General features: G+C 47.4%; 1 protein-coding gene across 2 annotated transcripts in view; it reads right to left on the bottom strand.

Moving 5' to 3' along the window:
• MCF2 (MCF.2 cell line derived transforming sequence) overlaps positions 1 to 25,165 on the bottom strand; it is a 47,526-nt gene extending 22,361 nt beyond the window's left edge. For both annotated transcript variants that reach the window (XM_062502639.1, XM_062502640.1), the window contains exons 1-12: positions 25,121 to 25,165; positions 24,456 to 24,570; positions 18,561 to 18,651; positions 10,642 to 10,761; positions 8,513 to 8,629; positions 7,709 to 7,858; positions 4,854 to 4,978; positions 4,268 to 4,382; positions 3,788 to 3,907; positions 2,491 to 2,682; positions 1,049 to 1,240; positions 744 to 915 (exon numbers count right to left, since the gene is read on the bottom strand). In XM_062502639.1, coding sequence (XP_062358623.1) covers positions 744 to 915; positions 1,049 to 1,240; positions 2,491 to 2,682; positions 3,788 to 3,907; positions 4,268 to 4,382; positions 4,854 to 4,978; positions 7,709 to 7,858; positions 8,513 to 8,629; positions 10,642 to 10,761; positions 18,561 to 18,651; positions 24,456 to 24,570; positions 25,121 to 25,145 — 1,534 coding nt within the window. In that variant the 5' untranslated portion in view covers positions 25,146 to 25,165. The remainder of the gene's footprint in view (positions 1 to 743; positions 916 to 1,048; positions 1,241 to 2,490; positions 2,683 to 3,787; positions 3,908 to 4,267; positions 4,383 to 4,853; positions 4,979 to 7,708; positions 7,859 to 8,512; positions 8,630 to 10,641; positions 10,762 to 18,560; positions 18,652 to 24,455; positions 24,571 to 25,120) is intronic.
• Positions 25,166 to 25,948: the final 783 nt, after the last annotated feature.

The raw sequence follows: 25,948 nt of genomic DNA, 5'->3' as shown, positions 1-25,948 counted from the left end.
AATATTCTGACATAATTTAGCAAGTCCCTGTTTGAAAATACAGGGATGCTACTTTGGAATCTCTTAATTTTGCCTAATACACTCAGGGTTGCCAAGGAGGAAAGTTTTAATAATACCATTTAATGCTAACATGGTGCCACATCCCATTACCAAAACTAAGGCAGAACATTCAGTGACCTCAGTTCAGTGAGAATTTGTACCTCTATGGGCATTAATTATTCCACAACTGGGATTTAAGGAAGACACCCTGAAGAATCAAAAGGAGTTAAGCATCCACCTAACTTCTCTTCATGAGATTTGAGCTCCTCATTTCTCCAAGCTCCTTTGCAAACATCAGTCTAACTTTATGTCACTTCCAGCTCAAGACAGCCACAGAGAATAGGCAAGCTAATAAATTTATAAACCCTGCCCTTTTTTCCCTGCAGTGTTAATTCACCAGTTTCCAGCCCAGCAGGATGCCAGTAAAGCAGAACTGGAGGTGTGCACTACTTACAACTCTTTTTCACTGAGTAGGAAGTGGAAATAAATAATAAGCAACCAGCTTCATCCTTCACACAACTATGGGAACATGAACACAAACATTGGAATGTTGATAAATCACCTGACAGGTATTTAACACAATCCAATAACTCTGTATCTGCCAGCAAGGCTTAGTCAGCATCTCAAAACTATCCTAATCCTTACTCTTCCTGCCTCAAAGCAAGATTATCAGCTGAAAACACCACAATTGCCCAGCATTTTACCATGTTTAGGGGAGAATAAGGGTGACTTGGATCTGGATGGGTTCTCTGGCCGAGGAGCTACCAGCTGGACGGGCCTCACGTGTTTGTCCAGCAGCCTCTTGAAGCAGGACTGGCGGCTCTCGAACAGGCTGCGAACGTTCTCCAGCTTCACCTGCACAGACTGGACCTGGCACTGCAGAGAGCCAAGAACACTCACATCATCATTGTTAATTTGCACCCAAACGCAGCACTGCAAAGGTGACAGCACTGCCACAGCTCCAACCCTGTTTTCACTTGTATGACAAGTAACTGGAGGCCTTGCTTACCTTCAACTCAGGTGTTAAGACTGACTCAAAGTCGTAGTACAGGGCTTGGGGATCATAGTTTAAGTAGGTTGAAGAGCTTTCAAGAAATCTTTCTATGTCCTGGAGTGCTTTCTGAGCACCTTCCTTAGATTGGCACTTATCCATCTGCTGGTTGGCGAGAAGGTAGGCACCTTCATCACAGCACTGCAGAGCCTGGGGACAGCACAGGGACAGAGACCTCAGTGCCACCTCCACTGCAACGAGGTTCTCCTGAGGAGTATCCCTGACTGCAGCTGCATGCAGCTGAGCAGTCCTCCCAAAGACCTCAGCACTTACTGTGGTTTGAGTAGAAAGCAGAAAGGCCACATTTTTTTTTCTGTGAGGGAACTGCAGTCCTCAACAGACCCAGGCAAGTTGTTCCTACCTGTCCCTGGCTAATATCAGTGGTGCACCTGACATGGAAGTACTAGCTCACAGCTGACCCCAGTGAAAAGCAAATGCTTATTTCTCAGCCGAGAAAGCTACAGTGGGTACTTTGGAACTTACAGGGAGGCTGGCAGGTTTTTTGAGGCTCAGTACACACCTGAACTGGGGCTCACTGGTGTGTACAGGGTGAGAAGATGCTCTGGCCAAGAAGAAAAGAGAATCTGCAGTGCTGTGAACAGGAAGGCAGACATGGAGAGCAGGACCATGCTGTCCTCCAGCACAGCCCCAGGCACCAACCAGGCCTGAAGGAGCCCAGGAGAGGCCCCTGTCCCACAGCTGAGGGAATGCCAAGGAACTATCTGTCCCCACAGACCAGCACCATGCTGAAGTGGAGCACACAGAGAGGAAAAAGAGCTCCCCAGCTCCCCAAAACAGGGAAATGGAACAGGGTCAAAATTCACTGCTTCTCTTAATTGGACTCAAGCACATAACAGCCATGTGCCTTCTGGCCTAATTAGTGTGAATTTCCCTAAATGAATATTTGATGCTGATTAAGATATCAAGGCGTGTTGGAGCCACATGACTCCACTTCCATGCTAGCACACAGCAGCTGTGCCTATCTACCAATCTGCCACCTTATTTTACACCCAGCTATGTTCATTCTTAATAAACCGCTCAGAAAAAAGGGCTGGAGTTCATGTGAAACATTACCTCTGTCATCCTGGGCATGAAACACTCCAAAGTTAATTAATGCATGGATGTAGCATGAAAGCATGACCAAGAGCAGCAGCTGAACATGGTGCTCTGTGGAGATGGCCACCTCTTTCTGTTGCTCTGCCAGCACCAGCTGTGACCTGTTTGCTGACTGCCCAGCTAAGGGAGGGGTGAGGCACTCCTCCAGCCTCTGGGGAACACCTCTCTATCATCAACTGCTGCAGAAATCTGCACATTTCAGCTGCTTCCAGCTAAGAAGAGAGGCCAACCCCACAGAGAAGCTAACTAACTCTTTCCTCAGAGTGCTGTGTCTCTGACTGTACCTGCTGAAGGTGGGTGTGAAGGTCCAAGGTCTTCTGCAGGCACGTCTGCTTCCTCTTGATCTCATCAGCCAGGAGGTCGCAGTGGTGCCGCAGCTCATTGCACTGCTGGCAGATCAGGTTCAGGGCATAGTGATGGTTGGCTGCGAGCTGGTGGCCATGCAGGATCACCACCTGAGCCTTCCCTATCAGATCCTGCAGGGAAAGGGAGAGAATGCAGTGCACAAGTACAGAAATAAATAGTGCTGAAGTGTCCACATGTACCAACACGCACTCTTGCCTTAGAGTTCAGGCACACGTGGAGATGACTGCCATGAGTGCCATTAGGTGTAGCCAGCATGGGTGGCTTACACTGGATAAAATAGTGCCCACACCACCTGGGAAGACAAACCTTTGCTATCTATAAAGAAAACGAAGAAGAAAACAGTATTTCAGCAAACTAGCAATGCTGTGAGTGCCTGCTGGCAACGTACCACTTCCCCCTCAGGAACTGCACCTCTGAGTAAACTGCAGCTGATGTCCAGGCCCGCTGTGCTCCCAGGAACCAAAGGGAATTGGAGTAGCTCAGGTTTATCTGGATGCCAAGAACACAGCATCTTTTCTGCCCACCTTAGTCAGTGTAATGGTTATGGGTTCTCCAGGACTGGCTTTCCACTGGCATGGCTTTTTGATCCTCCTCCCTCTCTCCATAAACATTTCTTCCAAATGGCCAGCAAGCCTCAGACCTTTCTCTAGAACTCTTCTCTCCTGTATCCAGATCCCTCAGGATTTCTCTGCTGACCCTGGCCCACATGTCCAGCACATCCCTTTGCAAAGGTCACACCCTTAGCTGGGCTCCTGTGAGTCACTTCACTCTTCTTTCCCCTACATCTCTTAGTCTTCGCCCATATGTTATGTTCAAGTCACAGACATGTCAGGATACAACTTTTTTTTTGCAACTCCATGTGCCTGGTAACAAGTTTCTGCCTATTAGCTTAGCTAAAGCACTTAAAATATAAATAATTCTTCTTCCAGCTCATTAAATCCCACACCTCCCCCACGTTCAGACATCTATCTGTTCCAGATTTTCACGGTGGCTCAGCAATTTATTTTAACTATGCTAATTAAATACCCTGTTTCTGGCTTTCAGAGTGATCCCAGCATGGCTGCTCAGAGCAGAGATGTGAAATCCATCCTTTTGTGCAGCACTTGCCAGCAAATTACACCAGAACCAGGTGATTTCAGCAAACACCTCCTACCACAAACATGGAATGTGGCTCTTGTGTTTCCTTAGTGCTGCTTCTGTGCGAGATCAGCTCACCTGAGCCATGCCATCAAAATGCTCCAGGTCCTTGAGCCTCTGTTTCACCTGGGGGATGCTGTCACCAGTGTCGGGCAGCTCTGCCTGCTGACCCATTAAAAATTCAATGGCATTCTTGACCTGGACACAGAGAAGAAGACTGCTGTAAAAGTGTACAAAGCACAGGCAGGAAATCATTCTGAGCCCAACATTAATCACACTTGAGCTAAGATTGCTAAATCCAACAATACAACTAGTGTCCAAGAAGTAATTTCTAAATTAAAAGATGCTTTCATCAGCAAAATCCATGCGACTGCAGGGCAGTGATACCTAAATTAGCTCTCAGTGAGGAAGCACAGCCATCTCCCCAAACTAGCCAGCCCTGCCACAGTCAAGGAACAGCAGCAGAAATTAAACACTCTCAAAATAAAAAATCTAAAAACTCCTCTCCATCAGATCTCCAACTCTCCCTTTTGCCAATGGAAGCAGATCTGATCCTACCTCTTGAAAACTTTGTTCAAACTTCCAGAGTTGTAAATATTGCTCCATTTTTAACTGGTGTTTTTCCCAGAAGCCATCAAAGGCAGTCTCCATCTCATGCAGCTGACCAAGCAACCTTGGGCACAGAAAAAGGACAGGATTGGAACAATTTGCAGACAGAGGGCAAGCAGAGATGGACAAGACTTAGAGCTCATTTACACAGGTTCTTCTGGACCCAAGGTCTCAGAAGAAGTCAACAGACAAGTACATATGACTTGAGATGATCTCAGAGAGAGATTTAATGAAATCACCACTGCAGAGGACAGCATCTGTGTGAAGCAGTTGCTGCTATCTCCATTTATCTGGGTAAAACCTGGGAGCCTGGCATGGGAGAGCACTGCATCTGCTCCACAGCCTCATCAGAACAGTGGGGATAAAGATCAGAGCAAGTCAAAATCATGACAGAAGTCTCCCAGTAATTTGACAGACTGGAGCAAAATTCTGGTACCTTTGTCTTTGATGGGTAACCTAAACAACACATCCACACCTAAAAAATTTGAGCATTTCAATTGAAAAGTCAGGGAATTTAGGAACATAGTGCACTCACCTATTCACAGTCTCCCAGTCCCCAGGCCTTTCCTGCTGCTGGTCCTGACTGCACTCCCCAGAGTCAGGCTCTTCAAAACTGCTCAAAAGCAACTTTCCCTCCTTTGTGACTGCTGTAATATCTTCCTGTACAACACAAAACATTCCTCGTTCAGGCTAATCTTTGTGAGGTAAGGATAAGCCATTTTGTTTCACCTGCCTTAGTTTCCCTGTGTGAACTGAAGCACTGAGGACTCCCAGCAGACATTTTAGTCCTCTGAACATGGAATTAGCCCCTGGAGCTGCATGAGCTGAGCCATGGACCAGTCATCAGGCTGGGTGCAAACTGGTACATGTAAATACATCGGGCCACAGAATGATTCAGGAGGCCAGCACTGCCCCAGCTCCCTCCTGATGAGCAGGTGGTGGTGGTGGGAAATACCTGTCCACAAGTTCATGTCTTCAAGCCAGATTTTTCACAGCTTGAAGGCTGTGCTTCTTCATCAAGGTCAGGAGAGGAGCTTGTAAGAGGAGCATCCCATGGGGGAAGCAAAGCCAGGACTGACCCACACAGCACCACTCCCTGCAACCTCCACACACAAAATCACCACTCCCAACACAACATTTGCTCAGGGAGAATTTAAACCCTTCATGTCAGCATCGGCTGAGGTGCTTTGTGCTGGCTGAGCTCAGCCCCAAAGCAAACATGTGCATTGAGTCAACTCTTTTCAGGAAAAAGAGGCCAAACACAGAAATGAGGAGGGAGAAAACACACGTGGCTGATGAACTGAGGTGCAAGCGGCCCTGAAGAAGTGATCTGTGTACGGTCCACGGGAGAACAGGTACTGGAGGAGTAACAGCCCATCCTAGGAGATGGCCAGGTTTCTATTGTGAGAGAAACAATGGCAAAACCTCTTCAGGGAGAAGATGCAGAAAGCCCAGACTTGCTTCAATGTCTGCCTGCCCCAGAGAGCTCACAGCCCAGGAGCACGACACAGCTGCAGGAACTTCTCTCCCACACACAGTGCCCACTGCCAGCCTGCAGCCCTGCCACTGAAACACCCTGGGAGATGATCCAAGGCAGAAACCCCATCCCCCTGTGATAGTGCCACAGGCAGGAGACTCAGAACAGAAGAGGAATGATGCAGCACGTTGTAAACTGCAGGTGGCTCTTATTCCATCTCTTATACTTCACTCTCCAGAGACCCCTGTTCCTCTTTTGATTCACAGCCATTCATTATCCACAAAGCAAAGTGGTCTGACTGTCAAACAGGTGGCAACTTGACTTTTTCTGTTCAATATAGCAATGGGGTTAATTTATTAGTTACTCTGTTTAATTAATTTCTGTCATCTTTTCATTGTTCTTGCCACCAGTTTCTGTTCAGCATCACAGCTACATAAATTATTGTGATTGACTAATTATTTGAATTCAGGAATCAACTGTACCAATCTTGGTGTTACCATGAGAGAGACAAGGATCCCATGTCTTACTGTCACCACAATCTGTGCAGTTTCTCATCTGCTTTTGTATTTCATGGTCTTAGACGGAACAAAAGAAAAAAAAAGCCAACAGACCTCATTTCAGACAAAAGCCAACTAGTGGTTTTGATATTTGAAATTAATAGATGAGGAATTAAAAGCAACAGATGGCTTGTACTGAGTGCTGCTGGGCTTTCTACGCAAATGAAAACACATGATGGGTTTTGTTTCTCCACAGAGAAAAGTGGGCGCTGCTGGCTGGCTTATACAAAGACCTACCCTGTGGAGCTGATACCTGCCCCCTACCCTGTGGCCACAGTTCTGAGCATGAAGCAGAAGTCACGGAGTCATGTTGCAATAGCTGTAGCTGCTACTTTATATTACTCTTCATTTTCAAAGAGGAGATGGAGGCCCATTGACAGTATCTCTAATGATACTTTCTGAACATGCACACATGTATTTATGCCTACACACAGCACAACTTGGATGACATTTTCAGCATTTCCTAGAGGCAGCTTTCTGGGAACTTGCTGTCACACGAATGACAAATGACTATAAATTAAAATAGATACAATTCTTTGACTTAGGTAAATGAAACCTGTCACAAAGCAAAGGAGCTCATTCTTCAGCCACACATAACAACTATTAACACAGTGATTGCTTCTGAAGGAAGAGTTTGGGGCCAGGCCTGTGCTGCTCCCAAAGATGCAGAAGCATCAAAGACAACAGGCTGATAAAGCAGTAGCTGGCTGCATTAGACTTTCCATTGACTCCTTTAGTAATATTAATCACAATCACAAAGAGTTGGAAAATAAATTTTAAATATTCAAGAAAGCAATGTTGTTTAAGATAAAACATAAAGGCTCTCATGAAGACAGGAATCACATCATGGATGCTCTGCACCATGTGCTTACACAGAAGTCTTCACCTTGGATGCTCTCCAGCACAGTTCCCTGAAGTGCCCGCAGGGAAGATCCAGCAGGCAGAGCGACCAGGGGACAAACCAGCCCTCCAGCCCTGCTGATGAGCTCTGCGTGCAGCTTTCTGCGGCTAAGAGGGTGACACAGGGGATCCCAGCTGGGGACAGGAGCACGCAGATGACAGAGCCTCCCACGGCCCTCCTGGCAGCCAGACGTGCACAGCCCAGGGGAGGAGCAGCTCCAGACAGCGACTGCTGCAGGTAGGAGGAAGCTGGCAGCTCAGACATTTGCTGGCTGCTGGCAGGGGGATGTGCTCCGTGCATGGCAAAGGGAAGATGGGAACAGCCCTGCTATGCTCTCTCTGCCTTGTCTGACAAGATGCACACGTGCACGAGAGGGAGGAACAGCGGGCATAAAACCAAGGGGAAGGCAGAAAGCCCAGCTGGCAGTGCAGGCACAGAGCTGTGCTGAGCCCTACCTTGAGCTGGGAGTACCTCTGGGTGCGCAGGGCCAGGATGTGCTCGATGGAGTTCATGTCCTCCGGCAGCTCCGTCTCGGCCAGCTCCGTGCCAAAGCACTGCAGCATCTGGGCAATCTCCTTCACGGTCAGTGCAAAGCTCTCTATGGCCTGCTGGGACACAGGGATTGCAATTGGGGTCCACGGCATTCCCACAGCTCACCAGGTGTGCCAGGGGAGCCCTTGCTCTGAGAGGGCTGGGTGTCCACAGCACACAGAGACAACGTTCCATAATGTTCTCCATCAACCTGCCATCCATCTAGGAGACAACATCCCAGGGAAAACTGACAGTGTACAGGAAGCATGAAAACATCCAGCAAGGCACAACAACTGATTTCTGGCAGTATGAAACTATAGTCCTTGCAAAGGGAGAGAAACAAGCCTAGAAGGAGATTTTCTAAATTCTCTGCATTTGATCAGTGTGCAGTAGGCATTACCCTGCTTCCCAAACACAGTTCTGATCTTAATCACGTTAAGTGACCATTATTAACCAAAAAGCCTATTTGCTATCTCCCATTAAGGGAATTTTAATAAAGATTTACTAAGATCTTTCAGAAGCAGTTTCAGAAGGAGCCTGAGGAAGTCAATCACCCAGTTCCCCTGGTTCCCATCAAAGCCTAACACCTCCTGTCTCCTTTACACGTCTGATCTAGGAGGGGCAGTGGCTCTGGGGATGACTTCCAGCCCCCAATGCTCACTGCCTGACTGAAAACCTTCCCCAGGGAGACCCAGGTGGCTGGGAGGCCGTGGCCAGCCCGCACTCACCGTCCTGAAGACGACCCACTCGCTGTGGCAGTACTCCAGAGTGCCCCCCAGCTCCGGGGTCAGCTGCTGCTCATCGATGTAGGTCAGCAGGTCACTCACCGAGCTCAGCATGACCACCTGCACACACACAGGGCACTGCTGCGACGGGAACCACTCTCTGCCCATCACAACCCCCTGCTGAAAAAGGTTTCAAAGGATGGCCTTGCAAATAAGACCAGGTACTTTGGAGAACTAGAACTATGATATTTTAATAGAACCCACGAGGGGTGATGTAGGAGATTGGTTAGAAGCAAGAGGCCATGGGTCTCTTGCTGCTTTGCACAATCGTAACATTGAGCTCCAATAAGTCTGTAAATAACCTTGATAGTAACAAAAGAAGGAAGCAATGTACTAGAGACTGATAAACAAAATGCCTTAACAAGATGTTGGAAACTGCACGGCTGACCAAGCAGAAGTTTGACGCAGCTTTATTCACCAATGAAATGTGTCACATTGTCGTGTGTTAAGACAGCTTTGTCCAATAAGTTTAAGCTGCTATGCGTGATTGTGGCATGTCAGATAATTAACACTATGAAGAAGTACAGTATTTAACTAATAAACAAAACAAGTTGCTAACTCATATTGAGTTGTCTCTTGATTCCCGAACCTGCTCCCAACAGGGTGATTTTAGATGATTGGCTTTAAGGCATTTTACAGCATGATGTGACAAAAGCTGATAGGCCAAGAAACGCCTACAATGTATTGTAATTAGGAAATAGCTGGCTTCTGATTATGACAGCTTGAATTATAATATCTGTATTGTCTCACCCTTCATAAGAAACTAAAAATGGAATAAAAGTTTTTTAAAACGCCTCTCAGTCGCCCCATCTCTGAGTCAGAATAGGGCAAAATCCAACACCTCAAACCTGAGTGTGCTCTACACCTTCTTCTGGAGCAGGGCTCCCTTCTTACACTTAGAGCTTAACACAACTTTTATTTGGTGTATCTGACCATTGCTGTAAGCCAACCTTCATCTCCAGGTGCTTTCTTTCCTAAATGCAGAGCACAGGGAGATGCTGCAGAGCAGGGCTGAAAGCAAAGTGCTGCAGGTTTAAGCAATGCATGACCAGTAAACTGGTAAGAGTAAACACATACATCTTAATAAGTTGTGAAGCACAGGGCAATTTCACATAAATATGTACTCATTATTTTTTTGTGTGTCTTGATCTGCCATGAGATATGTCAGGAATGTTCAAAATTGTGCAAAGAACAGCCATTTTAGAGTGAGAAATGTAGAGTTTGTGAAAATCATGCTATTTCCAAAAGGAAAGCATTGATTTGTTTTCTGTGTTTGTAATAGCATCAATCTTATATTCTATAAATGTACTTTTCTTCTCTTCATTATTCTTATTATGTCCTGTAAATAAGATGGTTTAAAAGTGTGGAAATTTTGAGTTGAGAATATAAACTCATTTCAGTTGCTATTTTAGGAACAAATACCAGCATGATGTTGGTATGGAGTCTACACTTAGACAAGTGTGGATAAAATACACAGCAAAAGCTCCACTAGACATGTCTTTTGACTTTCCAGACATCAAACAAATTCCTGGCTACTCTTCACATAGAATGGTTTGGGTTGGAAGGGACCTTTAGGATCACAAAGTTTCCAGCCCTGCTCCTATGGGCAGCGACACCTCCCAGTGTCCCGGGCTGGTCCAAACCCCAGTGTCCAGCCTGGCCTTGGGCACTGCCAGGGATCCAGGGACAGCCACAGCTGCTCTAGGCACTCTGTGCCAGGGCCTCACCACTCCCACAGTGAAGAATTTCTTCCTAATATCTCATCTATATCTACCCATTTTCAGTGGGAAGCCATTCCCTGTGTCCTGTCCCTCCATCCTTGTTCCCAGTCCCTCTCCAGCTCTCCCGGAACCCCTTCAGGCTCTGGAAGGAGCTCTGAGGTCCCCCTGGATCCTTCTCCTCTCCAGGTGAGCACCCCCAGCTATCCCAGCCTGGTTCCAGGTCAGAGTGGCTGAGCCCTCTCAGTGCTGCAGAGGATCCACGTCCTTCTGCGGGGGACCCCAGCAGAGGGGGGACAGCACCACCCTGAGCCTGGCCGGGCTCTGAGCACAGCCCGCTCTGCAGAGCCGTACCGGTAACTTGAGCAGGAAATCCTCCTGGCTGAACCGAAAGCCAATGTCAGTGAAGGTGCGCTGGAAAAACCCCGTGGGACGCAGAACCATCACCAAGTGCAGATTCCCTGGGAAGGACGCCTGCAAGGAAACACAGGTGACATCATGACATCCACCCAGGGCACATGGCAGGTCCAGCAACAGCTTCCAATGCACTGAAAAGAGGGGGAATCATTCCGTGTTAGGGTGGTTTTCCCATTGCTCCTGAAAGCCTTTTCTTATTTTTAAAACAGGAGGGAGATGCTGGGAGTGGTTTAGAGATATGGGATGTAACTGCAGCAGGGTTGTCGAGCCCCACTTCCCTTTGGAGCAGGCAGGAGTTCAGCTTGGAGGCACACTTATTATAAACTTTAATAATATAGATACTGTTCATCATTACAACTTGGGGAGTGAAATTACAACTTAGCAGGGAACAGAGGGCTGGAACATTGAGAGGAATGACAGATTGAGGAAGCAAAATTTATTGCCAAACTTGCTAGTCATCCCATAACTGCATCAAGCACACTCATCTTGCCCTTGGTAATTACCAGGAAACATTTAATTTGTGGCAAGAATTTGGAATTTCCTGTCTACACTGCTGGAGCCTTTTTTCAAGCATATGGTTGGCAGGTGCATTTTTAAATAGATCTGTGAAAAGGGCTCTTGAGAATGAAAAAGAATTTTTAAGAAAGTAGGAGTTGCATCATTAAATAATGGATAAGCACATGATGCAAAGACTTGAGTTAATTAAGACATGATTGATTTACTCCGAGATCCTGCCAGGCCAGGTTACATTTCTCTCCTCCTTATATTATCTTCCTCCACAAAACATTTTAATAACCTCTACACCAAGGGTGAGAATAATGAACATATTTAGGTACTTTGCACTGCAAGGCACTTCATCTGTGCCTTCAAACAAAGATCACTCCCACACACATGCATTAGTGCTGTTTAACACAGGCCTGATTTACACTTGAGATCTGGCATCCAGGAACTGCCCTGGCACACATTTGCTCTGCTTTCCTGGGTAGGAAGGGGCAGCTTGTGGCTTCCACTGCCCACAGTTTCCCTTAGAAATGGACAGTGACTTTTAGGAACATATAAGCCACATAAATCCAATATATTGATCTGCTGTTATTTTAAGTATGAGCAGAAAATAAAAAAAAAGACTGTGAATGAAATGACAAACTCATTCCCTTTGGAAGTCAACAAGAGTGGTGCCAGGGCCAAAGACTTGGCATTGGAAAAAACACAAACCATTAAATTCCAGAGACATTGGTGCTGGCTCCAGGCCCTGGGTGCTGTGCTCCTGCTCCAGCACCTGGGCATCACAAAATGCCTCCTCTGGGAACTTCAGGCTCCTACCTTGACCCTCTCCTGAAAAATGCAGCAGGAATATCTTTGAGAACAACCAGCCAGAAATCCATCCTCCCTGGGTCTGATATCACTATTCCCCTTCATTCCCTGTCCCTTTCACCCTGTTTGGCACTTGGAGTTTTGGCCTCTCTTACTCCTTCGAGTCGTTTTTACCAGGCACCCTTTGGGCACAGAGCAAACCCCCTGCAGGAAGAGGCTTCCTCTCCAAACCCTATTGGCCCATGGGGAAACCTGCAGGCTTTGGATGTCTGCTCCTAGAGCCCAGGGGCAGGGAAGCCACAGCTCCAGGAGACAAGCCTAGATGCCTGCCCAAATTCCACTGCACAGGAGAAAGTGAGAGGTGCCTGTCTGAGAGCAGGGGTCCCCCTGTGTGGGAAACAGAAAAGGTACAGAACTCTCAGAAAGCTGTGGGAAAGCAAATCTCAGGATGGAGAAATGCAAGAATGCTGAAGATGCAAAGACAAGAAACCATAGGGCTGTGAGCTGTGTAGAGATGGGCCTCAGGAAAATATGTTAAACTACATAGTAGAAATATGTAAGCTTAATAATGAAGCTTTATCCATTATTTTAAGCTATTGCAAGCAAACATTGTTCAAAGCAAAAGGTACATGTAGCTTTATTAATTGGCCTGAGCAAACACTTGTCAGCTTTTAATATTGTGCTACTGGCTAGAAAGTTATTAAAAAATTTTGTAACAAAGATAAATTCCTCTATTGTGCCAGCAGCTGAAGCTGTTCCATCTCCCTTGCTTGATTCTGGAAAATAAAACTAATGATTGTGATGGAATAGAGCTACAAAACAGCTGCTCCAGCATTCCCATCCCATTGTTTGTACACATAAATATATGCAAATACAAGATAAGAGAAAAAATATATCCCAGGAAACCCAACACCCCGGGACACCTCTGGCTGCAGGATGCCAACATGTTCCACACAGCACCCACATCCTTCCACCACAGGGACAACCTTACACACACAGCTGGATCCCCTCTGCTCCTTGATATTCCACCTCACAATAGCTGGGTTTCCAGGGCAGATGATATGGTTTCCATTCAGTTTAGAAAGCATTTGGGGATTTTTCAGCTGATCTTATACATACAGGATCAAGGTCAGCACTCAGGAGTAGGTACAAAACAAGAAACACAGCTTTGCAAATGATACCTAATGTATTCCAAGTATGGAAAAAATGAACAAGACAAGAAATGAACTTGTAGAAACCAACAAGCCACGTCCTGTGCCTTCTTAGGGACTTAAGGGAAAGGATGAAATGTTAGGAAAAAACCTACAGAGAGCAGTAATTCCTTAACATAACATTCCTGTAGGGACTGTATCTTTTTTAATCATTGTGACGATTTCAGTTTTTCTCAGGACTGAAGTTTCAGTTCCTGAAAACTGAATTCTAATGATGCTGAAGGTACTGCTGAAAAGAAACCCCCTCCCACAATATATTAAAGAAATTAAAGACAAAAGGATCCTTAATCTTGCCTTATGCTTTATCTTATAATTTGTAAGACTAAAAAGAATCCTGTGCACTTGATATACCTGGGGTTATGTAACAAAACACCTAAAGAACCCTCTAAAGCTTTGCCCTCTGCAGCACACCAGGAAAGGCAGAGAACTACCAGCACAATTCCATTAAATCAGGCAGCTGGCAACATTTCACTAGATTCACTGCCTCACTGACCAGAGCCCATGCTCACACAGCCCTCCCCTTCCCAGGACACACACATCATAGCTTAAAGCCAATTCAGCAACTTTTTAAATGCACACTTAACTAAAACCACGCAGAGAGCCCTGATTTAATCAATATAGACAAACTGGGCTAATAAAGAACAATAAAGGACATACACTGAAAGCATCACAGTTACTGCCTCATTACCGAGTGTCTCATTCTGACACATTTAGCGTTAATTTTACATTTCCCCCAGTTTTAGGAACTCAGTTTTCAGAGACTATTCTTCCCTGCAGTTCACTGGAGTATCCATGAGGTTGCTAATTAATAAACATTAAAAAAAAATATAGTATCTGCCAGTAAGTTTCTTTCTGAGCAATGCAGACTGAGGCCAGGAGTCCTTATACAGGTGCTGACCTTAACGACTTTCTGCTGCCCCTTAAAGGAAAAGCCATGCAACAAAATTCCAGGTACTGCTGATTTGAGCCTTTAACTTCCGCCAGAAGAATGAAACTCCCCAGGGTTCTGCTACCTTTACTTCAGCCGGCAGAATAATTTGAATAATTACCTTCCCCCCCAAAATGCTGTCAGCATCACTGGGCACAGATCTGCGCAGGGCCCCCTCCCTGCAGGAGCAACGACAGAGCCACTCCTGCAGATGGAGAGTGCCGGGAGTGGTACGGGGTACCAGCGGTACCAGTGGTACCCAGCAGTACCATTAGTACCAGTGACACCCAGTGACACCCAGTGGTACCAGTGGTACCCAGCGGTACCATTAGTACCAGTGACACCCAGTGGTACCAGTGGTACCAGTGGTACCCAGCGGTACCATTAGTACCAGTGACACCCAGTGACACCCAGTGGTACCAGTGGTACCCAGCGGTACCATTAGTACCAGTGACACCCAGTGACACCCAGTGGTACCAGTGGTACCCAGCGGTACCATTAGTACCAGTGACACCCAGTGACACCCAGTGGTACCAGTGATACCCAGTGGTACCATTAGTACCAGTGACACCCAGTGACACCCAGCGGTACCAGTGGTACCCAGCGGTACCATTAGTACCAGTGACACCCAGTGACACCCAGTGGTACCAGTGGCACCCAGCGGTACCATTAGTACCAGTGACACCCAGTGACACCCAGTGGTACCAGTGGCACCCAGCGGTACCATTAGTACCAGTGACACCCAGTGACACCCAGTGGTACCAGTGGTACCCAGTGGTACCATTAGTACCAGTGACACCCAGTGACACCCAGCGGTACCAGTGATACCCAGCGGTACCATTAGTACCAGTGACACCCAGTGACACCCAGTGGTACCAGTGATACCCAGTGGTACCATTAGTACCAGTGACACCCAGTGGTACCAGTGGTACCCAGCGGTACCATTAGTACCAGTGACACCCAGTGGTACCAGTGGTACCCAGCGGTACCATTAGTACCAGTGACACCCAGTGACACCCAGTGGTACCAGTGGCACCCAGTGGTACCATTAGTACCAGTGACACCCAGTGACACCCAGTGGTACCAGTGATACCCAGTGGTACCATTAGTACCAGTGACACCCAGTGACACCCAGTGGTACCAGTGGCACCCAGTGGTACCATTAGTACCAGTGACACCCAGTGGTACCAGTGATACCCAGCGGTACCATTAGTACCAGTGACAGCCACTGACACCCAGTGGTACCAGTGATACCCAGCGGTACCATTAGTACCAGTGACACCCAGTGACACCCAGTGGTACCAGTGGTACCCAGCGGTACCATTAGTACCAGTGACACCCAGTGACACCCAGTGGTACCAGTGGCACCCAGTGGTACCATTAGTACCAGTGACACCCAGTGACACCCAGTGGTACCAGTGATACCCAGTGGTACCATTAGTACCAGTGACACCCAGTGACACCCAGTGGTACCAGTGGCACCCAGTGGTACCATTAGTACCAGTGACACCCAGTGGTACCAGTGATACCCAGCGGTACCATTAGTACCAGTGACAGCCACTGACACCCAGTGGTACCAGTGATACCCAGCGGTACCATTAGTACCAGTGACACCCAGTGACACCCAGTGGTACCAGTGATACCCAGCGGTACCATTAGTACCAGTGACAGCCACTGACACCCAGTGGTACCAGTGATACCCAGCGGTACCATTAGTACCAGTGACACCCAGTGACACCCAGCGGTACCAGTGATACCCAGCGGTAACATTAGTACCAGTGACATCCAATGACACCCAGTGGTACCAGTGGCACCCAGTGGTACCAGTGGTACCCAGCGGTACCATTAGTACCAGTGACACCCAGCAGTACCAGTGATACCCATTGGTATCAGTGACACCCACAGGTACAATTGGTACCAGTGACACCCAGTGGTACCAGTGATACCAGTGATACCCCGGTGATACCCAGCGGTACCAGTGACACCCAGCGGTACCAGCGCCAGGCCACTCCTGCACGGAGGACCCCTCTAAATCCCCCCACGCCGCCGGACCCCGAGCGCTGTGGGCACAGCCCCGTGCCGGTGCCGGTCCCCAGGCAGTGCCGGTGGCCCGCAGCAGGCGGGCCCGAGCCTTACCGCATGCCGGGCTGGCCGGTAGCCCCGGCGCGGGCCCGCCTCCGCCATCGCCCCGCGCCCGGGATGCGAGCGGGATGCGCTGGGCGCGGATGCTGCGGATGGAGCGATGCTGCGGCTGGAGCCGATGGAGCCGATGGAGCCGATGGAGCCGATGGAGCCGATGGAGCCGAGGGAGCCGATGGAGCCGATGGAGCCGAGGGAGCCGAGGGAGCCGGCGCTGGCCCGGCTCAGCCCCGCTGGCCCGGCAGCGGTTCGGGAGGGCAGGCAGCCCTGCCGGCTCCCGGCTGGCAGCCCCGCTCTCCTCCCCAGCACCGGCTTCGCTTTTAAGGTGGAATGCCAAAAATCATCCTGCAGACGCTCTTTGCAGCGAGGACTGGGCTCCCAGCTCAGAGCTCTCACCCTTCCCTTTCCCCCCTGCCGTTTGCTCCAAGGTGCCTTTTCCAGCTGTTCAGTGGTCCGAGGGCAAACCAAGGGAAGAGGCTCCGGCCAAAACCCGAGGCTTGCCCGACATTGCTCCCCACAGCCGGCGTTAGCCTGGTTTGCCCAGGCAATTAGAGACATACATAAAGAGTTAAAGCAAAAATCTGTACAGTGCGATACAAAAATTTTCAAGATCAGATGCACCACCGCAGAGCTGCAATTGCATATACATATGCTGGGAAAAATAGGACACGGTCTGTGCTTTAAAGTCAGCTTCATGACACTCCCTTACTCCAATATTGTACAAAGATCAAATATATATATATATATATTTAAATTGTATCACGGTTTATGATGTGATTGGAAAAAAAATCAAGACTTAAATTTTTCTCGTTACACCTTCTGGACACAGAGACAGCCATTTAGGACCAGACTGTTTTTAAGGCAATATTCCCAAGTCTCAAGATTCAGTGGACAGAGGTTTCCTGCTTCTCATCTTCTTTGCACAGAGCACCTCCCATTCTTAGCATGGACAGCCCTGATACTGCAGGCAAAGTCACCTCTCCACACGGACACGCAGCACACTCAGGTACACAAACAGGGTGTATGCTCAAATAATTACATTTTCTTATTAAACGCAAAATGAATGACACTTTTGTAGAAGCTACAAATTAGGACAGGATTTTTTCCCATTTGAAACTTCCAGACTATGCAAAGCAAGTACATCACCCTTAAAGGATGCTCTTGGTATTAGCACCTGTTCAAACGCTGGCAGCAGGACTGAATTTTGATGATCACTTTCAAGAACTATTTTCTAAATGCTGCTTTTTTTCTAGTAGTATGGTAACCACACTTGCAAGTTCAGTTTCTAACACTCAGAAAAATCAGAACCAAAAATACTCTTAGTGGTATCTCATTCCCTCTGCAAAAAGGGAACCCTCTCTGCCTCCTATGGGATGCTGACCAGCAAAAAGCCAGCAAAGCCAGGTATTTTTAGCACCATGTTCAGCTGTAGCAGTATTAACAATTTAAAATACCACAAGATCTAACTTTATCAGAACCAGGTAAGCATTGTCTGTCTCAGTACATACCCTTCACTTCATCCTTTCTCAGATGGACCGATGCCTTTAACCATTCCATGGTTATGAGCAGAAACAAACACAATAATAATACACTCAGAATATTTCCATTGACCTACCCACATGGCATGGGGTAGTTAGGAAAGGATTTTTCTGTTAGCTCCTGCCTCCCCATGCACCCATAAACATGACTTTCCTACAGTTGCATGCTCTACTGTAAATCCAAGCTCTGATTCCAAGACACTGCAGAATGCAGAACTGCAAAACCCCACTTGAGAGCTAGGTTCAAGTATCTGCAATTGCTGTGTAGCACATGAACATGTGTGCTAGATCATTTAAAACACATGAATGCATCCATACACTTTTAAAACAAATTTTTCCACCCATCTCCACATAGAAATGCTTGTGAAGCCTGTTTAAAGAACCTAAAACTTCCAGTCATCAACAACTGGGTAAAGTAAACAAATAACCAGTGTCAAGAACATATATGAAACCAAATTTTCCACCCATCAAAAGCATAGAACATGGCACAAAACATATCTGAACCACTGCAAAAGAGTGTAAAACCCAGCAAATGGATCAAACAAGCAAATTAATACACAAACAGCTCATTTATGCACTCCAATTAATTACAGGGCCATAAAGCAAACTGCTGTCTGGAGAGAAAGCAGGAGCAGCACTGCTCCTGGTTCCCAGTGTTTTCTGAAGGAGATACCATAAAGGCATGGTGACTTAGTACACTAAAAGCAATTACCATTACAGAGGACTTACTGCTATTTTTTGGAGAGTCGTTTTGACTGATGTCCATGTGTCCAGTCTTCTATCCAGGATCAGGATAAATTTAGTGTCGGACTCATGCTGACTGCAAGATAAGAAAATATCAGTAACCAGATAATGTTCCAAGAAAAGTGACTCTGGTCCCAAAAATCCCCAAATCCAAGAATTCAGAATGCAAACCACATTTTAGTATTTCTACAGCTCCTGAAATTCCCTTTGAAAAAATCCTCCTGAACTCCCAAACTCTTTCCAGTGGTGCTTAGCAACAGGCACAAACTGAAACACAGGGAATTCCATCTGAATATGAGGGGAAGTGTCTTTCTGCAGAGGGTGACAGCACACAGGAACAGGCTGTGAAAAGAGATTGTGAAACCTCCTTATCTGGATATTTAAAAAACTCAAGCTGGGGCTTTTAATATCTCCAGATATTCCTGCACAACCTGCTCCAGGTGAAGCTGCTCTGGCTGGGGGGTTGGACTGGATGATCTTTAAGATCCCTTCCAACCCAATCCATTCTCTAGGATCTCCACAGCTCCCTTCCCAGCCCAATCTTTCTGTGATTGTGGTAGCCCAGGGCTGAGCATCACCTGTGAATTGTGTGCCAGGTGGTGACAGCAGACTGTTGGAGATCGGATTGCTCGAGACCCAAAGGCATCTCGAGAAGGAGCCTGCAGAGAGAGGCCAGAGGAGCTGATGCCCCAAGACACCCCTGCCCTCTCTGACGTCCCAAGACACCCCTGCCCTCTCTGACGTCCCAAGACACCCCTGCCCTCACTGATGTCCCAAGACACCCCTACCCTCTCTGACGTCCCAAGACACCCCTGCCCTCTCTGACGTCCCAAGACACCCCTGCCCTCACTGATGTCCCAAGACACCCCTGCCCTCTCTGACGTCCCAAGACATCCCTGCCCTCACTGATGTCCCAAGACACCCCTGCCCTCACTGATGTCCCAAGACACCCCTACCCTCTCTGACGTCCCAAGACACCCCTGCCCTCACTGATGTCCCAAGACACCCCTGCCCTCAGTGCCAGCTCCTCCCGCTGAGCCCAGCTCGCAGCAGCCAGACGAAGGCTCCTGGCTTGCTTTGGCAGGGGACAGCAGAGGGGACAGCAGGGCAGGGCAGGGCAGTGCCCCCCTGGCACTGGGAGGAGAGCTGGTGCTCCAGCAGGCTCTGGTGGCTCTCCCAGCACGTCCTGCTGGGGAGGCAGTGATTGCTTGGAGGTGTTTTCCAGCACACTCCTCTTGGCTGGGCAAGCACAGCTCCTGACGTCCCTTTTAACACCCCAACCCTCTGAGCTGCTTTGAAATGCCCAGTCTGACCAAGCCACTCAGGGGTGCCCGGTCTGGCAGGGCCCCAAGGCTGCCCTGTTTGCAATTCAAATATTCCTTCGCAGGCAGGCTCAGCTGTGCCAGCACACACTGCAGGCAGCTGAGGTACAAACTGCACACAGCTATGGCCAGGCCAGCTTGTAACCAAGCCCTCTACCGTGAGTGTATTTACAGGATACTCAGGTAATATCTGCAATATTTATTTTGTGGATGCTGAAACAGGATAGTCATGTCCCACACAACCCTGTCCAGTGCTGGGGAGAGGCTCCCAGTACACGTGCTGGCTCCCCAGAGGGGGTCAGGTGTCTGCACTGGGCACTGCCCTGCGCAAGCAGCCTCTTGCCAGCATCATGTCTGCTAATTCCTGTGCTTGGCAAAGCAAACACGTGGTGGGTTACTCAGAAGTATCACACAGCAGACAACACTTGGCAAGTCACTATAGAAAATAAAAAAACAAAAAAGACGCTTGAAGCCAGTGCAGGAGATTTCATTCAGCACACATCTTGCTGCTCTGGTCTGTGGCAGCTACAACTCTTACAAATATATTTAAGAGGAATTAGCAGCTGTGCTCAGAGGGATAAAAAACAAAATTCCTTTTGACTCATAACAATAACTGACTGAAGACATGTAGAGGCACCCAACTCCCAAGCTATCCTACAGATCTTATGGATCTGGAACATCACACCCAAAGTGCAAGGGTTTCACTTGAATTTATTTGGTAGCTTTGAAGTGTAGAAGAAAAGAGCAAAGAAAATTAATATCAGTTTTTACATATGGGTCATACACAGGACTTCTGCATGTAAAAAAGTCTGAGGTTGTGAGCATGGTGAGTGCTTTTTCAGCCAAAATCTTTATTTGCTTAGAATAGTTTAGGCAACGTGAGACAATTCTACAGGATTCTGTTAGCTCTGTTCACCCCCACCATGAGCTAAGTGACCCAGACGAGTGGGAGCAGGCCAAAGGGTCCTTTGATTTGAGGCAAAAATAAAACCCTTTGTTTTTCAGCAGTCTAAAATTGTAAAAGGTATGTCTCTGAGCTATAAGAAACTATTTCCCCAACCCCCCTTGGTGTTTCCCAAGAGTCTGCAATTGAAAAATCTGAACTGTGTTTACACAGAACTGCTATAATCATAATAAAACCTGAAGAAGAAAACCCCCAGAGCCCAAGTAATTGAGAGAAGGCAGCCAGACTGTAGTGCAGCACTAGTTAAGAAAAGCTGAAGTAGCCATTAACTCAGGATAAGGTTATGCTCAGAGAGCAGCCTCTGAGCATGCTAATTTACCTTTATCAGTTCCCTTACAGAAACAAAGAGGAAAGTTCCCAGCAGTCTGACAGCTTTGTCCCTGTTGTGGGACATTTGTCATTTATTCTAGGGCCGGTGGAGAAAGCCTGTGACTATTTGCAACCCAGGCCTTGCAGCTTTATCAGATTTCCAGGCCTGTGATGTACCTTTTAGACTGAAAATAAAAATAAATCAATACTTTCTGCCGAGCTTCTGAGGGCTGTTTGTTTGCATCCAGCAGCAGAAAGATGGCGACAGATAAGCAGGGCAAGGATTATTTCTCTCTGGATGTTTCCTGTCACTTTTTTTCCCCCCCTCATCCTTAAATTTGTATGAGTAGCAGGATGCACCAGACTAAAAATAAAGACCTGGGATGTTTTGCAGGACTTGAAACTGGATCCTGGAGCCTGCAGTTGAGAGATTTAGCACAGGACTGAGAGGCTCCTTGCTGCTGGTGGGATCAGAGCACACCGTCAGGACCTGCCCGGTATTGAAATTCAGAGGTATTTATAGCCACCAGCACCCTCCACGTGCCACTCCTCTGTGTTATCAGTCACAGCTCTAAACCACTCTGTACCTCCCTCCCAACCTAAATGAAACAGGCAAAGCTTGTCTAAACACCAAAAAGCTGGAGAGCCAAAGAACAGAACAGATATGACATTTCAGTAGGAAGGGAGCCACCGTGATAATCTAATCCAAGTGATCATTCCAGGCTGACCAAAAGTTAGAAGATGTTAAGGGCATTGTCCAAATGCCCCCTAAACACTGACAGCTTGGGGAATCAATGGCATCTCTAGGGGAACTGTTCCAGTGTTTGACACCCCCTCAGCAAATAAATGCTTCCTAAAGTCTGTCCTAAACCTGCCCTGGCACAGCTTGGAACCATTCCCATACATCCTACCCCTGGATGCCAGGGAGAAGAGCTGGGCACCTTGCTGTGCACATGCCATCCTCAGGAAGCTGCAGAGGGCGATGGGATCCCCCCTCAGCCTCCTCTCTCCGCACCAGACAAGCCCAGATCCCTCAGCTGCTCTCACGGCACATTCCTCCAACCTCTCTCACCAGACTTGCTCCCTCTGGACACATTCAAGGACGCTCACATCCTTTTTCAATCTGGCACCCAGAACTGCACACAGGATTGGAGGTAATACCACACCAACGCTGCACTCAGAGGGAATTTTTTGAGTTTTCGAATTTTACTTTAGTAGTAACGAAGCCAGTTTTTTGTAATAACAATCTTACAGATATCATAACTGACTTCAATTGATTTTTACATTTTTTTTTCTTTAAACTTCTACTGGAATTCTGGCTTAACCTGGAAGAGATAAATTCTTTTAGGCTAGAGAATTGATTTGTATTTGCTGTACAGGCCACACTGTCACAGTCTTCAATCCAAGCCTGATTAAAGTGCTGCTTTATCACTCCTGAGGTCTCTTCTGCAATCCCAGGATCTGTCACACTTCCCTGGGCCTCTGCTTCAAGCACACCACTGCAGGCAAGCAGGACAGCACTTTGAGTTGGATGTGCACAGAATAGAAAGTGGGCACCTACTAATTATCCTCCCTTACAGCTCATGCACACAAGCACTTTCTGCTGCCTCCTGCCTGCAGCACAGTTCCCAGAAATACCAAAAATTAACTTGCCTGCAGGACTCACCTTCCTCCTGGCTCAGCTACTAATGCACTCGCCTCGAGGACTCAGGAGTAGCTTTCAGCATCCATCTCTTTTATCTAACAATTATTTCCAGGAGAAAAATGCCTCATGAAATTCAGCTTCCCCAGATCCTACAAACCTGACACCCACGAGGTCTTCTCAGGCTGGTATGGGCAGGACACTGTGCAGTTCCTTTGCAGGGGAAAGGCACAGGCTGTGTGGTTTTGATCAGCCCCTGCACATCCACAGGTAAGAAGGTGTTGGTGCACCCCCACCTAACCCAGATATCTGGGGAAATAAAAAACCTCTGGCAGGTAAATATTTACCTCTTTCAGGGACTTTCTGGGCCAGAGTTGGAGCTCGAATGCCACGGTGTGGTTCTGCTGAGGGATGTGTACACAGGGGCACCAAGCTGACACAGACCTGCCACCCTCACCTAGGTGATGCTCTGCCTGGTCACCTGAGCCTTTCAGCTCCAAAGTTTTAGGGAGAACATGATTTTAAGATGATCAGACATTGGGACAGGCTGTTATGGTGGTAGGATGAGCAGAGCAGGATGATTAAAGTGGTTTTACTAAAAACATGCTGAACGTGTTTGAATCACCAGCAAGCTCGCAGCTCTCATTAGTTTCTTGATTGAGTTTGACCTATTACAGGGACAGCAAGACTGCTCATCATGCTAATGCCAGGGTGTTTACAGTCAGATGGAATAAGAAGCCTTAGAGAAACCTGACAGAGCTGGGAAGTGCAGATGCACAGACCAGGGCTGCCTGCACAGGATGAAGGAGAAACCCCTCTGGCCAGCACTTGGCAAGCTCCTGTTCCTGCTGGGCCAGGAGTCCTTGAAACCTCAGAGTCCACAAAAAAAGAGGACAGAGGAACCAGAAGCTCCTTTTTTTTTTCTTTTTTTTTTTTTTTTAAACAGAGGTACCTAAACACTTCACACTTCTTCCAAATCAGCTGCTGATGGAAAGCTCCCATCAGCTGCTGTCAGCCTGCTCTCCCTGCAGGAAAAAAATTGCCAAAACAAGCATTATTCATGAAAATTAAGCATTCCAGGGAACTGACTCACCAGGTTCAGCAGCAAGAAATAGGAGGGCCATTAATCTAAGTACCCAGGCCTGTATGAGGCACAGGCAGACTGTGAGCAGCTGAACCCTGACACACAGGCAGGGAATGGGAGCTGCTGCTCTCTGCTGAGCCATCACCTGCCAGGGGACCCCAAATGCTTTGTTCCTCTAATTAGTTTCTTCCTCTGGTTTCATTTCTCTTTTTCCACAGTAATGACGCTCTATTTGTACATCTCAAAATATTACTTTGCAGTGGCATGGCATATTTAAGTGGTGACACATGCCAAAGCTTGAGGAAAGCTTGTTGTTAATTAGAAACTTAATCAACTAAATGTGTGATGCACTCCAGCCGACAGATCACAGGGATGATGTCTACTCCCTACTCCCCAGTTCCTGGCACACAAAATACCTCACCTGGACACTTGCATCCTTCTGAGAGTTGCAGAAGCCCGTCACCTCCACACGTGGCTGTGCCCTGAAGATCCCTGCCTAAACCAGGCAGGACGCACAGCTGTGCCCACCCCAGGCAAGAGCCAAGAGGGAGCCCCATACCTTGGGACTGAGGTCAGGTACGTTAAGACTTTGGACACTTTCTCCTCAGGCACCTCGTTGAAGCCAGCATTGTCGGGGAGGGTGATAATCCAAGCCTTGTCCTTCCCTCTTCCACCTGGAAAAAAGACAAGGATGCTTCCCTGGCCACAAGGAGGGCCAGCAGCAGAGCCCAGGTGCACCAGTCAGGTCAGAACACACACTGCCATTGGCAGAGGGGTTTATCACATCACCAGAACAGAGCCAAATCTGCCTCTGAGTGCAAGCACAACACACAAGTGTAGGTGCTAGAAACAAATGTATTAAGTACCAGGTACTTCCTTTATTTACTGACTGTACTACAGAGGACAGCAAAAGAAATCAGAAACACAAGGGCAAATAAACACACTGGTCTGGAACCTAGAGAAACACATTTCACAGCAAATGTTTGTTAATGCATTGAGTGCTGGGAGGTAAGAACATTTTACAGTTGGCACGAGACAGAAACCTAATCTGCTCTTTCAAACTGCCTGCATGTTTTATTAACAACATTTCTAGTGGCACTGGATACTACCTGATGGGCAACAGCCTGTGTGGAGTATCACCCTGACAAAGAGCAAAGAAGTTTGTCTGGAGTATTTAATTACCACAGGGAGAGAGAGAGACCCTGAAGATGTTCTCATACTCACCAGACAGAAAAGCAAACTCCTTCATCAGATCATCACTGATGTCCTTTGCACAGATGGGTATTGCAGTTTCTGCAGAAAGGGAAAAGCAGCAGTCAAAATAAAGCACAAATGCAAAGCAACTACATTTATCAATATGTTAATCCAAAGGTGGAACTTGAACCAAGCACAGCTTCCCTAAACTATGCGTGAAATTGTGTAATAAATGATATATGGATCTTAGAGATGTTATTTCTAATGTTCCAAATGACTCTAACAGGGTGAAAGCCACAAGTCAGTAACAGAAGTATTCCACTAAATGTACCAAGAGCCCTTAGCTTGAGTGCCCTCCCCTCAACGGGCCATATCCAGTGTAAATTTTTATATTTTGGAGTTAGTAATCCTAATCCCCATTTTACAAAATCTCCCCAGCCCTGGCAATACAATGGTCTGAGGTTTCTGCTGGGAACTGCAGTGTCCAAGGCTGCTGCACTGGGAACAAGGCTGGGCTTTCAGACTGTTACAGTCTTTAATTTTGAACAAATAAGCTTCTGAAATCATGTCTTCACTTGGCATGGGGCCACAGACACTGGAGAGACTGTTCTTATGTGCAGTTATTAGATTTCTTCCTAATTAAATAATGGGAGAGGCTGTTTCAATACCATACTTAGCACCATGATCATTTCAGTGGCAATGAAGCACATCAGAACACACACAGCTTCACCTTTCCCTGGGAGAAGGAAACAAAGACCAGACTGACTAAACACAAGAGGAGCTTAAAGCTGGTAAACATTTTTCTGGATTATCTATAAATGGAATGACAGATAAAAATTAAACATCCTTGTTCCTGCA

This window comes from Cinclus cinclus, chromosome 15, assembly GCF_963662255.1.
Source record: "Cinclus cinclus chromosome 15, bCinCin1.1, whole genome shotgun sequence".
Taxonomy (NCBI): domain Eukaryota; kingdom Metazoa; phylum Chordata; class Aves; order Passeriformes; family Cinclidae; genus Cinclus; species Cinclus cinclus.
Note: the sequence above shows the minus strand (reverse complement) of the source record. Positions and strands in the feature narration are given on the sequence as shown.